We start from the raw sequence: 18180 nt of genomic DNA, 5'->3' as shown, positions 1-18180 counted from the left end.
CTTTAGCTTTATTGATCTGACTGAGAAAGGCATTGTCCTGCTCAGCTCAGATGCAAGTGAGGTTGGTGTGCACGATGTTTGCAGTAGCTGCCCTGAGCTGATTACACTTCTGCTACAACCCTTGCTACTGGAATGGAGAATTTGTTGATTGACACGGTCAGCAAATCCACTGCCGCCCACAAGTGAGGCAACCTTTTGAGGTTCAGTGAATACAAAACCTGCATCTGTTGGCTATGTTCAGTTGTACCGCTGCTTTCAATAGTTTCTGAGGACCTATAATTCTCACATCCCTCTGTATTCCATTGTAGCCATTTTAGGGCTTGCTTACTGGCTGTCCTCCTCATATATGATAAAATTGATGGGTGCCATCAGCACTTCCAAATGACTGGATAAGCTGTTTGCAGCTGATGGTTATAAATTATTTGCCAGAACTGTGCTTGCTTTCGCTCCGGTGAGAAATACATTCAGATAATCAGAGGTGAGCATTGTAAGCAAATCCTATTTTACAGCTGCGCTCTGCAGGCCAGAAGCTAAAGTTTCCAAAGTGGCTTCAGTCTGTTTGTTTTCACTTCTTTAGTCAAGTGCTAAAGTGTACCGAATTGAAACACAGCAAACTCTTGCAGTCCACCGACCGCTTCTAGGTGCTTTTTGTTGGCGATTTTTTTATTCTTTAGGTGCGGGTTCTGTGGCCAGTCTTTACTTGCAGATGTTCGTCGGCTGTGCGCCTTGTCCATACTGAGCCTTGTCAGCTCTCTTACTGCAACTCATTGGCTTTTCTGCTAGTATTATGAGTAGGTTTGTGATTACTCAATTAGGATAAATAGTTAAAAATGAATAATATTGGACTTAAAAAGCCCATTATAAGCACTCAACAATATACCAGTGATAAACCACCTTTCCACCTTATAGGTTCTAAATTGGCCACAAGTATATCTAATGCAGTTCGGTTTTGGAGCATGCTTAACAGTTTTATACAATAAACTATTTTATAATAAGATGAAGTATCCTTAGACTCTTGGGCCTTTTAAGAAATTCACAACAGCAGCAGGTAAACAGAAATAGTTGTAAAGACAAACTTGAAGACATCAAAGGATTTGACTGCGCAGAGGAGTCTCTATTAGGAAGAAAAGACTCCGTCCTCTTTGTATCATTTGATTTGAGTGTCACTGTGCAGGCAAAGCCAGTCAAGGCGCTAACTTCTGAGATCTGTCTGTGTCCCGCCTAAGGTGCTGGGTTATATTCTTGCACCGTTTACTCATCTTTCCACGGTCCATGCAGTCAGTGGTGTTGAGCGGGGTCTTGATAGGAGCTTTTATTTATCATGCTGCAAACCAGCAAAATTATGGTAGTCAACACTATATGAAATATTATTATTCTTAACATTGGCATTGAAGGTGGGACAGTTGTACCAATATAAATAAGCAATAGAAGATGAAAGACAACAGATTGAATAGATTTATGAAAAACGATAAAAAAGATGCTACATATTTCAGACAATACAAGGAATCAAAACAGCATGCCTTGTGGCTAAGGAACTACCACAACAGTTGACAACAGAGAATTGAAATCAAAAGATGATGCATTACTTGTAGATCACCACCACCTGTAATAGTGGGCAGTTTACCAGTGTTTTCTAAAGTCACACTTTTTGTAAATCCGCAGGGCAGTTTCTGATACCAGTCAAGATACAGTTGAACATTGGGTCACCGAGTGTGCGAATTTTAAGGCAGAGAATTTGCACAGAGCAGGGCGCTGTTTCCAGACACACTTATGAAGCTAGAAAGAATCACAGCACATTATCAAGTTATGCTCACGTATGGGACTGTCTCCAGTATCAACATAAGATAGAAAAGCAGACCTGCTTGTAAAAGAGAAAAACATAAATAGGGATAGAATTGCAAAGTATTTCTCACCAGTGACTACTAAATCCTCCTGCAGACGAGGCAGAAGATCAAAAAATACTGGTAAATACAATTCATCATTACTACATTCTGCAGTTTGAGCATCAGGATCAGTGGCGTAATGAAACATGAGGGACCCCCCTGCAAATTTCACAGAGGGGGTCCCCCATGCCCCGGACCCAGTCAAGAGCTTTAAGGACAGTGACATCACCGCCCGTGCACAGTGCAGTAGGGGGCACCCTGGAGCCCAGGGGGCCCGCCTGAATGTTTGGCGCATAAAAGATCCTCTGTGCTTAATAATGCTGCAAGCTACTGTACTTCACTCACAGGCGATTGAACCGTGCCCAAACGTCAATGGTTCCAGAGGGTGCTTTGATATTATCATGTAAGCACCTTGCTTCTCAGCTCACACCCTGTTCGTTGCCGTTACAATTACGTTTATCCAAGCACCAAAAGCTGAAATTCGATATGCATTTTGCAGATTTCAAGTAAGGATATTTAGGTCGGAGAGTTATGTTTTTTTCCTACAAGCAGGTTCATGGCTTTCCAGACACCTATAAAATAATTACTTTTTTATGGTAGGAGAGGTTATCTTTAAATCATTATAACATTAATTATAGCATCCGGTCTATTGCTGCGATACCTTGGAACAGTTACGACAACGGGGCATGTGTGAGTAATCCAAGGAAAAGTGACTAAAATCAATAGTAATTAAGCTGGGGTACTGAGGTCATCACTCACCTCAATGCACCGGTCACCTCTATAGAGGTAAGAATTAGAGCCCACCTCCTGTCAAACGGCGAAGGCGATCCCCCCCCCCCTTCTCCAAGGGCAACAGAGCCCTCAATGACAGCACCTGACAGAGAGACACTCTCCTGTTAGTGTGGGGCGGGGGAGACTAAGAGCTCCATGTCTGAAACACAGCCCATACTCCATACCCTAATATCCTTTGCCCTCCCCAGTGCAAGAAAGGCCACGGACACAAGTCCTTTTCCCACAACATAGCCACTCCTTCATAAGCACATGTTCACCTCTTAACAGTGTCTTAGAGCTGATCAGGTTTTTTTGTTCCCCCAACTCAACCATGAAGTTGTATCGACCCCAGAAGATGAGAGGCTGAGTAAGTCCATCATCATTCTAATTTATGAAGACATGGCTGTAGACAAGCTCCTTCTATGCTGCATTAATCTACGAGCCATCAGTAGGAAACCCGAAAATCACCAAGGGAAAAAAGCCAGTTCCCAGGCTGGAATTTGAAGACAGAAGGCCCTTGTATATTTAGAACCATTAACCACCACTTTTCACAGCACGCGCTGTGATGTATTCCTATAGGTTCTGTATCGATCCCCCTATTCCTGACCCTGTTCTGGTTAATAATTAACTAGCAGCCATCCCACGGTACAAAAAACCGTTATCTGATTAAGCCACACCACGGCACAGGAACGCGTTATCTGATTAGGTCATAACGCTTGCCATCTAATTAGGCAAGCACTATTCCTCCAGCCCCTGATAAGGCATACGGAGTTCTCAAAACAAATCAAACCTATGACAACCTGGGAAAATCCCTGCGGCCATTGTTTTGATTTCACCGAGAACTTCAGTAAAGAATGTGCTAACGACCAGTCCGTATGACATCCTTATTGACGTATCTATGTCCATCCTTACGTCAATCTCGACACCTTACAGGTATAAATATTACCGACATTGCCTTAAGCAAACACACGTGGTGGTGACGAGATCGGAGCAGCGAGACTTGCCGAAGAGGCCAGCACAGAGCGGACCCCGCTGGCGCTGCCCCGCCTTCCTGACGCGCTGAGAACGAGACGCTGCTTTTCTCCTGCCGAGAAATCCAGCTCCGGCGCTTCCAAGCGGCCCTCGCAGGCAGCTGGAATATCAAGACCAGAGACGAGAGATACCAGCCCTCAACCATTCCAGATCTCAGGTACAGAACTGAATAACCCCTTGCAGAGAATTCTTGAGTCAGTCACTTGGCAAAACAAACTTAAACTTAAACTGCTACTTATCTACTCCCGCCCACGTATTAGGCTTAGGTCAGGTACACTGGGGTAGGCGTGGTTAGAAGCACCAGTTGAGTACGATTAGTCAAATGTATATATGTATGTATCTATTTTATCAATTTTAAATATCATATGGCTTAGAAACCATATCAATGCTTCTACAGTATTATTTTATACTCCTGCTTTTATTGTATGCACTTTACTTAACCATAAGTATCGCAATAATATCGATTCATTTCTCTTGTACGAGAAAAGAGACTGATCAATAAATAACATCTTTTATTGAACACGCCCGTCTCTTCCTTTTCTCTACAATCTGGTGAAACTAAGAATGCACTGAACTGACTGAGTAAAATAAGTTGTCTTTTGTTTTCACACGACTCTAGAGATACACTCTTGATTAGGGGAGAGCAAAGTTGTCATGTTCTATGGTTGTCAGAAACTAAATCCCTTCTTGTCTATCCAGGGAGGTTAAACTCCTCCTTGCCTATTCGAGAAAGTTTCTAGTGAACTCTGAGCTAGCTGGCAAAACCAAAAACTTTAAGTCTAATATCGTCAGTAGAAGACCTAGTTAACCTCCGTCCTAGGTCTATACTATTGAAGGTATTATTCCAATGCGCAGAGCCTATTGGGATAATAGGAACTACACTACAGCGCCCGAGCTTTGGTAGCGTTGGCTTTCAAAGCAGTAGGGCACGCCATGGGTGCAGCAAGCAAGGTCCAGAGTTCTACACGTTATTAAGTTGTCAGTCAAAGAATGCAATATACTGAATATGAAAAATATGTAAAAAGATCAAATAAGAGTTATATGCAGAGATTTAAAAAGTCCAGGATCCCGCTGCATTGCATCACATCCTCTACACTGCCAGTATCCTCAGTTTGTTGTGTTTCTGAACAGATTTCTTTTAAGGCACAACAACACTTCCCAATGTGTCTAGAAAATCTATATAGAATGCTAACAAACAAAATAAATAATCTTACTAATTGTTCTCTTTTAAGGTCTTGTTCCAGCTGTGGATTGGGCAGAGCTCAGAATTTTACCGACGTGTGGCATTGTTGCTCTCTCCAGAGAATGAATCTCCTGGGCCACTAACAACTCTGGAATGTTTGCCACACTGTATTTGGTCTGATGTGGCAATGGACTTTCCTCACTCTCAGGCCACATGCCTAGCCGAACTGAAGCGAAGTTATGAATTTTACCGGTACTTCGAAACCCAGCACCAGTCCAGTTCAGAACGCTCTACCAAAGCCAAGCAAAAGATGGGGGAACTGGACAACCTCCACCGCGCCATCCGCAGCCTACAGCTTCATCTCAAGGCTTTGCTTAGCGAGTGAGTACACCAGAGACCACAGAAAATGTTGCTTATGTGCTGTGGCTGTAGGCAAGCTTAATCTATGAATGATTTGTTGGAGCATAGATCTTAAGAAACTGTTACCAACCTGGAAACCAAGTCCACATTTCCCAAATTTCTGGTTGGTTTCAAGGTCAGTGAGCGGTTTTCAATCCCCGGTGTGTTTAGTGGTACTGGGTTCAGCAAAGGCACAATTTCTCTGAGGCTGTGTGCTTTACCATACCAAAGGTAACACACTAGATTTAGGGACAGTAAGTACTCTAAACATTAACGGTATAACGCGCTTGTTCTGCCCAGGATGCACACCCAGTCTCCTACTCTACTGATCCAACTAGAAGACTTCATTGTCCTTTTGTTTACATCTATTTTATGCACGGTTATTCTGTAGACTACTGCGTTTTACCAGAGGCGAATCGTGTTTTTTTAAAAGAACATAATCAAGATGTATTGGTTTAAAAAAAGATATTTTAGTTGAAAAAGCTGTAAAATAACGTGAATTTCTGTATATCTGGATTCTTTGGGGATTGTTTTAGCATCTTCCTGTCACTGTTCTGGACTTCTACTCACGTTCAACAAATGTCATTATATTGCTTGGTTTACACGGCTAAATGCAAATCTCTTGAATCGCCTGAGCTCAATGAGGAAAACAGTCACATATAGTGTAATGATGTAACTCCGCCAAAACTAGTGAGGGGCCAATATTTTCAAATAATTTGACCCCCCTCACAGACACATACGGCTGAGCAGGACCTCTAGAGGCTGTGCCCCTGCACCTCTCTGTTCACAGGGCCCAGTGTTACACTGCTGGTGGGATAAGACACAATCACCAGGTAGTGGAAGATAAATGGGTTTGAAGTTTACTCTTTTTACCTGTACGTGGCTAGTGTCTGGACCAGCTGTGAAGCCAATGCCTTTTTGTCAGTCATTGTGACCTCTAGAATTTTTTACTCTGCGTAGTGGCTGCTTATTAATTACTTTATCTGGGTGGGAAGGTGTGTTTGTATGTGGCAGAAAGGTAGCTAGGCGTGTGTGGATGTACTTCACATTCCTTACAAATTCTTTATAATAATAAATAGCATCACATCTTCTGAAGCCCAATTGCCTTCGATACAGTATTTTGTAGAAGCTGAACTTTTTTCCATTTTGCCTCAGAGTTTCTTGACACCTTTATTTTCGCAGGGAACCGTATATCATAATCTTGCATTTTATCAACAAGAATTAGCTTTTTCTTTTTTTTTAGAAAATGTATTCAAAGCGAATATGTGCATTGCTTAAATAATTTGTGTTGAGTATAAAAATATAATTTAGAAGAAATTCTGTGAAGTTTCTTGTAAAATTACATGACTGATGTAAATATTGAACATTTTGTGCTGAAACTGCTATGAAACCACAATATTTCTTCAGTAAGCGTAAATGGACCATGCGTAAATGGATCATGTTAGGCATGTGGCAAGAGGAAGTCTGCAGAAATTCAGCATGGTGCTGAGGCGACAGTGGCCTTCATCGGATTTGAGTGGCAGGAAAAGTTGGTAGATTGGCAAAATAATGGCCCAGTCTCTAGCTTAGCTCTTGACCCCTTGAATAAGTGTTGTACTGCTCTCCTCACACATTCTGCCCTGGCATCCGTGTTGACTGTTGTTTGTGGTAATACCCTCGTGCTGCCCGGTCAGTTAGTTCACACCCTTCTCTGAAGCTGGCAAGCTAATGACGTAGCAAATTAAATGTTTCTATTTGTTTTGTTTACAGTATGTACAAGCCATGGTTATGACAATGTAAGTTGTTTTCCTTGTAGGAGGAAAATGGGGTCATAATTTGCTTGGTTTCTTCAGCCCAGTAATGCAGCGGGAAGTGAAAAAACTCTTTGAATCTAAACATTTCCTTCCCGTTTGTAGACATTCGGGACACTTGTTCTGATGTTGGGGAAAGTACCGGTCAATTTTGAGCAGTATATAGTATTAGCTATGGGCACTTATAGCATGTGTGTATATTTAAGTTATTCCCATTTTCCCATTTTTGGGAAGAATGTCGATAAAGAACACAGCTATTCCATTTTGTAATAGTAACTTTTGTAGTGAGATCACTATATTGTGTCATCCTCTGAAAGTCATGCGTAAGATGGTGACAAGCATGAATCATTGCGTGCTGTCTTCGTAAAGCAACTTTTTATTAAGTGTGCACATAGTTCTATATGCTATGTAGCTACAACATACATTCCAGATGTTTTTTTTTCCAAGAGTGCAGAGTTCTAGACCCAGAGGTGGCAATTTGTCATGTATGTTTTTTCATTGATCCCTTGTAAAAACGAAAACCTATTTGATTGGACTACTGGAGGAGCAGTGAGACTTGCTAGCCAACATACCCCGTCGATTATGTTTTTAATCTGTTCACTCTGGGCGTCTGCCGAAACCTGCTACCGACTGAAGCTACAGACCTGCATACAGTGGTTTGCTGTTTCGGTGGAGGGGAAGCAGTGTGACTCTAGAACATTGCAGCTGGCCTGTAACGCATTTTATGCGGAGAGTGGTGCAGTGGAGTGTGACGGCTGCCTCCGAAGGGAGTTATCGTTGCCTTGTGTCCAGTGGGCCTGTCTGTTGTGATGGACCAGTGAGAACGGAGTGCATAGGTGCCCACAAATGATGGCACTGAAGGTGACTCGAGACTGGGGTGGCCTGGTTCTTCTGCGGCGACCGTGTCCCTCCTATAGAACTGCTGTTTTGGTGGCTGGTGGGCTCCTTAAACTACACTGTTTGTCAATAGCGAACATAGGCCATCCCTAAAATCACTCATTTATTTTTTCAACATGAAATTTCAACACCAATCCAGACTAGCTGTAAATGCAAATTGTCCTCAATTCGAGGAGAGGAAACCTATGAGTACTGGGTGAATACTGAAGCGGGGACCACCCCCTGACAAAGGGCCAGATTGGCCCAAAATGCCCTGGGGACAGTTTACACTCATCAGTACACTGGATTGGTGTAGGAAAGTGGGGTTCTGTTGTAGTAAACCCACCCCCCCACACACACACACACTTTTTGCCAGACTACTGATGCATTTTGACTTGATGTGCCCTGGGTCCCTGTCAATCAGGTTCCCAGGGCCTGTGTTCTTTCCCCAAAACTAACCCATTTGGACTCACTAGCCACAGGTCAGCCCATGGTAAATGTTACCACAGGTACCCAGGGCACTGTGACCAGGAAGACCTCTAAAGGCTGCAGCACCTATTGTGCCACCCTTAGAGGCCCTGCACCTTTACACTCACACACTGTCTTTGCAGGCTGCATGTTTTGGTGCTGACCAAATTGAAGAGTCGACATTGCACACATCTCTGTGTGCCATGCCTGCAACCTCTGGCTGGGTGCACTATACCAGTGGTGAGGGTACAGGTGCATGAGCCCTGTACCCCTACAGTGTCTAAGTCTATTATTAGACATTGTAAGTGCAGTGCTGCCTTTAAGAGTATATGGATGGTGCTGGGAGTTTGTCATTACAAACTCCACAGCACCATAATGGCTACACTGAAAACTGAGAAGTTTGGTATCAAACTTCTCAGCACATTAAACCCACACTGATGCCAGTGTGGGATTTACTGAAAAAATGCACACAGAGGGTATCTTGGAGATCCCCCCTGAAAACTAACCTACCACTAGTGTCCAGGCGGAGTGGCTGCTTTCAGCTGCCACCACCAGACATGTTTCTGGACCCCTGGGTGGAGAGCCTGCTGATCTCTAGGGCTTGAAACAATGCACACCCTGGGACGAGGTGCCAAGCCTCCTCTCCCAGGATGGGCAGGGTTCACGAAGGAGAAGCTTCAAAGGCTTGCCGCCTTTGTGAGCTTGCCCAGACTACTCCCTACTTTCAGCAACTGGTTCTGACCCTCACTTTGGGCTGGAGGACCAGCGGGAAAAACAAATGAGGAAGAGAGGTGTGCCCACCTCTGCCAATTCCACCCTTCAGGTGGGGGAGGCGAGGAGAAGCACAACTCCCAGTCCCCACTATCTTCCAGATGGGGGGGACTCGGCTAACCAGGGACAGGCTCATGCCCCCCTCCCACTGGAGGGTGGCATAATAGGGGGTGTACCCACCCCATGGAAGCAACCATTGGTCCCTGCCTTTGACCTGCCTGTAACGTCCCTAAATCTAGTATTTTGGAGAACCCCATCACTTTGCTGCCTCAGACAAGAAGAAGGACCAAACAGCTGTGCTGCAGCTAACAAGAGGAAGACGCCCACTGACTTGGCCCCAGCCCTACTGACCTGTCTCCACCTCAAACCTACTCCTGCGAAATCCCGGTGTGTCCTGCAGCCTGCAACCTCGAAAAACCCCGAAGGACCTGCCTGCCTTCAACTATAAAATACTTTGTCTCCCGTGAACACCTCTGGCCTTGGCCGGAAACCTCAAATCCACACCACTCTGCACCCGCCGTCCACAGCCCGAGCTCGAGTGGGCAAACACCACGAGGAGGTGACCCCGGCGATCCTGACCCGAGATCCGGCGACCCCTAAACTGCCTCACGCCGACACCTGCAGTCTAAATCCAGAAGGCCCCCGCAAACGGGACCATGAGCTGGTAAGAAGGTCCGACTCCAAAAGGCACCCCTACTCCCGATGCCCCACGGCCTTGTGTGCCCAAACCAACGGTGCCTAACCAACCCCTAACTTCCCAACTTATCTCTTGAAGTGGTGGTCGCACCCAGAAAACCTTCGCCCCCAAACCTGCAGTGTCTTTACAAACTAGAGGCTCTCCATTGAAACCAGGGTGTCCGATGTCAAAACAGAACCCTGCACCCGGCCACCCTAGCGCCGCTGAGGGTGCACCTTTGGTGCCAATTTGTTTCCCCATTTGCCTTGAGCTAAAGTCCAGGAGCTTTGGTCCCACAACCCAGTGGCCTGCTTGCCAACAGCCACCAACCGGAGGCCGCCTATCCCCTATTGGATAACATTGGGTCTCAGCACTCTGTACCCGGCCGCCCTAGTGCCGCTGAGGGTGTAACTAGAGTGCATCATTGACCCTGGGGGACCCCTGAGTCTACCCCAGAACCTCAACTCCCACTACCAAATACCTCGAAACTGATAACACTATTTTCCTCCATAGGATAACATTGAGTGTTTATCCGGAAAAATGTGTGTGGAGTTTGAGAAACGAAAGAAGTTCTTTAAATTGCATAATCTAACAAAAACGATTTTACTTACCTGTTTTCAGGAAATGTCCCAGAGTAGTATTTAGGTATACTGCGCCGTGTAAGCCTAGTAATCTCAAAAGTTACTTACCTGCTATTTTACTGAAAAGCCTATTCAGGTCTTTGTACTGCATTTACTAAGTATTGCAGTTCTCTGCATCCATACTGTAAATCTAATCAAAGTGCATATACAATTATCATTCCAACTGTATTTCAGTTGCATTACTACTGTAAAGTACGTATTGCTTACCTGTGCCAGGCTTGATTGGTTCTTGAAAATAAAATAACGAAAAGAATATTTTTATACAAAAACAATTGGTCTGAAGTTCAGTGTGAATTAATTTGGTGACTGAGTGACAAATGCTTAACACTGGCCTCTGATACTGCCTTACTGCTCGACTACACAACCACAAATAGAGAGTAAGGTTCTATCTAACTTTACCTCTGCCTACCTTTGGGGTTCCACTGGACTCTGTGCACACTATACCTCACTTTGGTATAGCATATACAGAGCCAGCTTCCTACAATTGGTGTTTAAATTTCATGTTGAAAAAATAAAAGTATCACTTTATTAAGAAAGCTCAATAAATGAGTGATTTTTGGGATGGATTTTGGAACCCAACCACTAGCCTCTTTGCAGCACTATGATCCCCAACTAAAAATGTTCACATAGTTTGACCTCCATAGACACTGCTGTACAGACCATACAGGACTCGCATGTATCTAAAGGCCAACACTGGACATGGGGCTACTGATTTGTCTCTCTTACTTCAGGACTTGTGTACGGGGGTTGAGTGTGTTACCAGAACATAAAAATGCATCTCTGAAGTGGAAGACAAACTTCCTACCTTTTGAATCAACAGTGAAGCAACGTATCGATTCAACCCCTCTGCTCAACATCAGTGCTGAGGCTTCAGAACATTCCCCATGGGAACATTATTCTTATTGTTGGCATCCCGGAGGGAGCCAAGAGAAATGGCTAAAATCCTAGATTTCTGCAGAAGATCTCTCTGCCTGCCTTTTTGAGAGGCTTACAGGGTATGGTGGCATGGCCTCACCTTGGTGCACAACCCTTCATCATTAGGTTGCTAAACTACCGGGACATGCGTACCATCTTGAAAGCTGCTAGATCTAACGGGAAAAATATTTCTAAATGAGACCCTTAGAATGAGTTTCCCTGATTGTACAAAACAAACTCAACGGCAAAGGAGGACCTTCCTAGAAGTAAAGGCAACACTTAGAGTGATGCAACTAGACTATAGATTGTTATTTCCATTAATATTGTCATCTTCTAAAATAAAGCTTTTTTCAAAACATTCAGTTCGGCTGGACTTGGATTGAAGAATAACCAAAGGTACATTTACAAAGCCCACACTTAAACTCCCATGGCCAGACCCATGAGGAACACCCTTGACTTAAGAGAGAAACTAGGGCCCTAAATAATAGATGGGTGGGCCCATAATTGTCTCCGGTGTCTACAAAGCTCATGGAACACTTAAGACCGCAACATTAGAAATAGCAGGGTCCTTTGCTGATTACTATTGTACACTATATGCTGCTCAGTTCCTATCTGATAGGAATACATTTCTCCCCTGAAACTGGACCGGATTTCTGTGCAACTCAATTGAACAAACCTATATTTACAGTTCCTGCGTTTAAATATCTGGGCATTCAACTTGCCCTAAATCCCTCGAGATGCAGTGAGCTAAATTGGCTCCCCTTAACCTCTTCAGTGCTGCGCGAATTTCGCTGCAGTGCTGAAGGGTTTAAAATCGTATTGGCTCATGACAGAAATGTTCCGTCATCAGCACCGGAGCACCGACGCTGATGACGGAACCGTTCCGTCATGAGCATGGAAGGGGTTAAGGAGGTGATCTAGGGACATATCCGAAACTGGAGCAGGCTGCCTCTTATTACTCTTGGCCGGGTGGTGTTATACAAAATGATTTTACATCTCAAGATTCTTTGTGTTTCAGAATTATCCTTTCACAATACATATGCAATACCTCATCCAGTTACGGTCTAATGCCATTGCCGACGCTCAGGTCGGTATATGATGGTGGCATGGATATGGCGGATATAAACATCTGTTACTGGGCAGAACAGTTGACCTTTAAAAATGACTGGACATTCGAGGAGAGTGATGGCCCAGCCTTTCAGACTGAAGGTACTCTTTTAGATGACGGAGATTTAGTAGTCTCTGTACATCCATAGGATAGGTTCACCGCCTCCCCCATACCATAGAAGTATTTAAACATTGGCAGAGAGCTTTCAGGTGGATAGGATGGGATGGCTAGCTTACCTCCAATGAGCCCCTTTTGGCATGGGACAGCTCAAAAGCAAACAAGCCAGCTAAAGGAATTCGACACTTGGGATATCATTGGTATCTCCTTGTTGGTTGAGGTATAGCAGGGTACCCATATGAAGTTTTTTAATACCAAACAATACGAATTTGAGCTATAGAAGACACAATTCTTTAAATACTGCAATTACGCTACACATTGGAGCATGACTGCCTTAAATGTTCTGTGCTTTCTGAGTATAACTCCCATGGTGGCCCATTTGGTCTTAAAAAGAAATGAAAAGGGGTGTACTTTTAAGATTTATCGATCTTTAATCATTAACATTTCTGCTGACTAATCATCACTCATTAAGTGGGAAGAGGATATCGACACACTGGATTAAACTGGCTGGAGAGCTGCACTCCTTGCACCCAGGGAACTAGTATTATTGACCAAATATTGTTTCATACAGCTTAAAAATGTTTATAGAGTTTATCTCACCCACAATTGCTTGCGGGTAGTGGGATTAATCTATGCTCCTACCTGTACCAGATGTCTTACAGATATGGGCACTAAGACACACATGGTGTGGTCCTGCCGTATGATGGTAACCTTTTGGAAATATGCAACCGATTCAATTAGTGAGATGCTGAGGAAGCTTATTGACCTTCTCCCCCTTACGTCTGTTTTCTGGAGATACTAGAGGAAGGTGTGTTTCCGTTAGAGCAGGGGACTTTAATGAGCATGGGTAAGCTACTAGCTAGAAGGAACACCATAGCACTGGAAATCTGAAGCGGAACATTCACACTTCGCCTGATTGCCGGTTATGGACTGGTGCACAAAGTTAGAGAAACCTATTTATGTATTTTAATCTGAGTGATACATGATGCATCATAAAGACGGTCAGTGATTATAAACCTTAATGCAATAACATCCACTTTTACGGGTACATGGAATGATTCACCTCAGTGGATTGGTGGGGTTTTGATGGGGCTCCAGGGTTATTTGACCTAATTATGTATCCTGTGATCAAGTTGTGCCTACCTGTCCAGAAAGGGATTCGAACAGCGGCTTCTTCCTCCTCCTTCTGGCTTCATTTAGTGGTAGACTAGGCATGTCATGCAGGGGGTGCTGGTTACCCCTGTATTATTTAGTGTGGGGGTGTACTCTTGATATATGGGAGAATCAAAATGGCAAGCTGTTTCTGCTGAAGATGCGTTGAATGGACTTCCCAATCTCATGTAGGAATTAAGGTCTAAAGGCCGGTGGGTAGAACCATGTCGCAGCTTAGACGCTCCTGTAGCTGGGCTTCAGGTGTTTTATCTACTTTGTGCCATGGAAAATTATCACTGTCTTGGCACGAAAGTCTAGATGATAACGGTGTGCCACTTTTGCCAAAAATGTATGTGAAGTTACTGTATCTTTAACATCTGAGTAGCAAAACTTAAAGGTTGTGATATTGATATTTCAGTAATTATTTTGCTTTTCCTTATGTCCATTTTAACGGTTTCCTTTTGCCCTGTTTATCTCATTACCTTACAATGTCTTTGAGCCTGAAGCCAAAATCACCCTCCCATGCATGCCCTTGAGAGAGCGCAAATCGAGAAAAAAATAGAAGTGCACCATATTTACAAGCACGTTGTATCAGTTTAGTAAAGATTACATAAGAGTGTCGAATTTATAGAGTGAAAATACATTAGAGTGTTTAATTAAAATAGAATGCATATATCAGTGTGAAAAGCTAATGTAGAAGTGTGTAGAGATGTTAGAATGATGTTGAAATCCCATGTTATGTGGCTGTTGTAGAGGAGAATGTAATGCTGCTAAACGTAGAAATGTGTAGGCCACATGGCAGTTCACAGAGAATGAAAGGTGCTGTTACACTCTCACATGATATGGATTTTTAATGTTGTTATAATTCAAAGTATTATTGATCATAGAACTGAAATATATGTTTTATAGAAGTGTTTCATATAACCATTGTGTGTAATAAGTTAGAATACTGTTTAGACTAAGAAATTAAAGGTTTACAGAGTGCACAGGCCCGTTTGATGTAATTCTAATAGGCCTGAATAGATAAGGTCATTTCTTTTGATCTGCATGTGTTATTTAGAGGAAGGTCATGCTAAGCATAAATTGCGGAGCCTGCTCGAAGGTTTACGACTTAGAAGATACGGTGGAGGCCGGAATTTGGGGCCCACTGTACAAGTGTCTGTTTGCAGGTGCGAGGAGGTTCCAATCAAGAGAGTGATGAATAGAGTTTTGTTCAGGGAGCCAGGCACAGGCCTGGAGGAGGCTTCAGGAATTTCCTGGGGGGTACCGTCCTGCCGGAGAAGAGCCTGAGAAGCAAGGTCAACGCTAACGATGGGCCCAGAGGAGTATCAGCATGGAAAATGCCAGAACCGACACCACGTGAGGGGCGTCTCTAAAGGGCGTTTCTATTGTAAATGTGATTTTGTATTAGGGACAGCACCCCTGGGTGGAGTTAGGGCAGATGGTCTGAGGAACCTAAGAGAGCGGATGGGTAGGCAGATAGGATAACTGCGAGACACCGATTCACAACGAAGACTAAGGGAAGCGAGTGATCTTCTTTGGAAGTCACCACGGCTGACACCTTTTTAGGTTAAGATTTTACTAAGTAGGGATGTCACTTAGTCTAGTGTAGGGACAGTCTAATCTGGATTTTCTTCCTTTCTGTAAATGACTCACAAGTTACAGCTTGTGTCTATTCTTGCAACTCTGATGATTTTTGAATTGGTTTTGGTGATATTCTTCTGCCGACTAAGAGCATTTAGAAAATTTATGTTTGTGTTGATACCAGTATATCTTTTGAACCTTATTTTGAGATGTTTGTATCTCCAGTTAACTTTGGCTTTATAATAAACTTTTAAAACGTATTCGTTGTAAGTGGTTCTTTAGAGTGGTGTAAGTCCTTAACTGATTGACCTAGTAGTGGATTGCCTTTTACTCTATGACAGGTATCTACGGTTCAGTCGACCTGAGTTGGGATCTAGATTTATAGCAATAGATCAAAATTCCCGCCGTAACAGTTGGTAGCAGAGGATGGTTACCTTCTAGAGGAAGGTGATCTAGACTAGGTTAAGATTACCCCAAGGTCCCTAGAGATCGAGAGATGAGCAGCGGAAGAATCGCCTGCCGAAGAAGGTGCTGACGGTGCGAGAGAAAAGCAGCAGGGTCGGACGAGAGTGAGTATAACAAGGGTCATGCGTTGACAGATTGCGGTGTTTTGTGTTGTATCTGTTTTGTAATGTCATGCGGAGTTGAATGCCCGTAGTGTGATTGAGAGAGGGTTGTGAGCGCGCGCAACCTGGCAAACTGGTGAACCGGTGAACTGGTGAAAATCTTAAGTTCGGAGAAGAGCTTAAGTGGTTCGGGTGTATCGAACATCCAGAGTAGTTGTCGACCAGAGTAAAGGGGGTCATGAGGTACCATTGATCGCCCGCAGGACCGAGATAGGGGGAACGCAAGAGTGAGTGTGTGGGTAACGGACGCAGGTCGAAAGTTACCGTGTGTAAGTAACCTATCAGTTAAGGCGATTGTCTGGACGTACACGGAAAGACATTTCGTCAGTTAAGGTGACAATTACAGTTAGACTGTGGGCGTACAGTCAAGGAAAGTGATCGCTTGGTCGGAAGTAATCATTTTTCAGAGTATGGATGGGACGCATGCATGACCGGGAGACAAGCTGAGAAAGGAGGAGAACTGCTGCGAAGGGGAGACGAGTGACGTCAGCGAGAGCCGCGCTGTGATAGGCCGGTTGGTGTGAAGCCGCGCTGTGATAGGCCGGTTGGTGTGAAGCCGCGCTGTGATAGGCCGGTTAGCGAGAACCGCGCTGGGATTGGTGGATTGTCATCAGGAAGTAAACGAACGCGGAGAAAATAGAAATTTTGTAGATTTTGAACATGAAGTGTTTTAAATGTTTGAGAGCGATCTTTAAGAGAAAAAGAAGAGTCTTATTACGGGGAAGAGGCACCGCCAGAGGGTACACCAGCTCACTATATGGCAACGAATGTTGGGTTGCATACTATACTGTGGCTTGATACTTGGAGTAAGATTACAGAAGGGAATGAGGAACTGACTTTTCCGAAATACGGAACGTTTAGACTAGAAGTGTTGCATCAGCTGAAAGCAGTTATGTCCTCATTGAGACCTTTGCCTAGACCAACACAGTTTGAGGCCCTTAATGCGTGGATTAGGGCGGCGCACGACAGGAATCAGAACAGACACCAAGAAAGGGTAAGGCGATCAGTAAGGGCAGTGCAAGATGCCAAATGGGATGCGGAAGCCAAGAAATGGAGGGTACAGACGATTGAAGTGGATAAGTTGTACCCAGTGAGAGAGGTTACAGGAGAAAAGAGACCCATAGAAGAGGATGACGAGAGCGAGTCGGAGGATGGCCTAATAAATAGGTTGTTGATAGATAGACCGCCTCCGGACAATAGGGAGATAGAAGGTACTGAGCTCCCAAGGGAAGATAGGGTTGACATAGAAGGGAATAGGCCACTCCCTATAACGAATTGGGTACATACCAAAGGTGAGGAGACACCTCAACATAGTCCTGTACAGAGAGTAGTCGGAAGGGTTGTGGTGCAGAAGATGCCAGCAACAGAGAGGGTTGAGTCTTATGGATTGCCAGATGCTCTTCAAGTACCCGTTACCATAGGTCCTATAGTGTCGGTTTATCGCCCAGAGAAAGGGAGAGAGGAAGAACAGGTACGGCTAGACAGAGAAAGAGTTGAGATGGAAAGAAGGAATAACACGACAAATGCCTGGAGGCAATTGCCAGGACCGATAACGTGGAGCACCCCATTGGATTCAGCAGTGGATCCCGTAACAGAACAGGGGGGTCAGAGAGGACCGATGGACCTGAGGGGACCACGGCCGAAATCCTATAAAGAGTTGAGGGCTGACTTGAAGGAATGGGATAGGTCCACAGAAGCACCGAGCAACAGGTCAAGAGCAGAAGCTGAATGGGGAAGTCGAGGCAACGGGACATTATCTCACTGCGGGGCTAGCGAGAGCAGTCAGGAGTGGGACGGTAAAAGTCAGGAGAGTAGAGGAGTTACACGTCATATCGACGGTGGAAATGGGCAGGAGCGAAAAGGTAGAAGTACGGAGTGTGGAGAGACGTCTCGTCTCATTCAAAGTGAGGGAGACCAAAGGACACAAGAGTACAGGGATAGGTTTAAGTGCACTCTCCACGTACCTGATGATAACGTACAGCACTGGAATCGTGGGAACATGGGGAACCGCGAAGGATCTTGCCATGCGTCGAGTGATCAGAGATCACAGGCAAATTGCGAAGGCATGGGGAATAATGGAATGTCTTACCATGCACCTAGAGAAACCAGGCAGAATGGGAAATGTGGGACTATGGGAAATAGAGAAGTGTTTCACTATACACCCAGAGAGGATGGAACTGCATGGGAC

General features: G+C 44.4%; 1 protein-coding gene across 3 annotated transcripts in view; it reads left to right on the top strand.

The window, feature by feature from the left end:
• Positions 1 to 18180, top strand: part of VEZT (vezatin, adherens junctions transmembrane protein) — a 280161-nt gene that overhangs the window by 205863 nt on the left and 56118 nt on the right. For all 3 annotated transcript variants that reach the window (XM_078675941.1, XM_078675933.1, XM_078675924.1), the window contains one exon: positions 4919 to 5250. In XM_078675941.1, coding sequence (XP_078532067.1) covers positions 4919 to 5250 — 332 coding nt within the window. The remainder of the gene's footprint in view (positions 1 to 4918; positions 5251 to 18180) is intronic.

This window comes from Lissotriton helveticus, chromosome 1_1, assembly GCF_964261635.1.
Source record: "Lissotriton helveticus chromosome 1_1, aLisHel1.1, whole genome shotgun sequence".
Lineage (NCBI taxonomy): Eukaryota > Metazoa > Chordata > Amphibia > Caudata > Salamandridae > Lissotriton > Lissotriton helveticus.
Note: the sequence above shows the minus strand (reverse complement) of the source record. Positions and strands in the feature narration are given on the sequence as shown.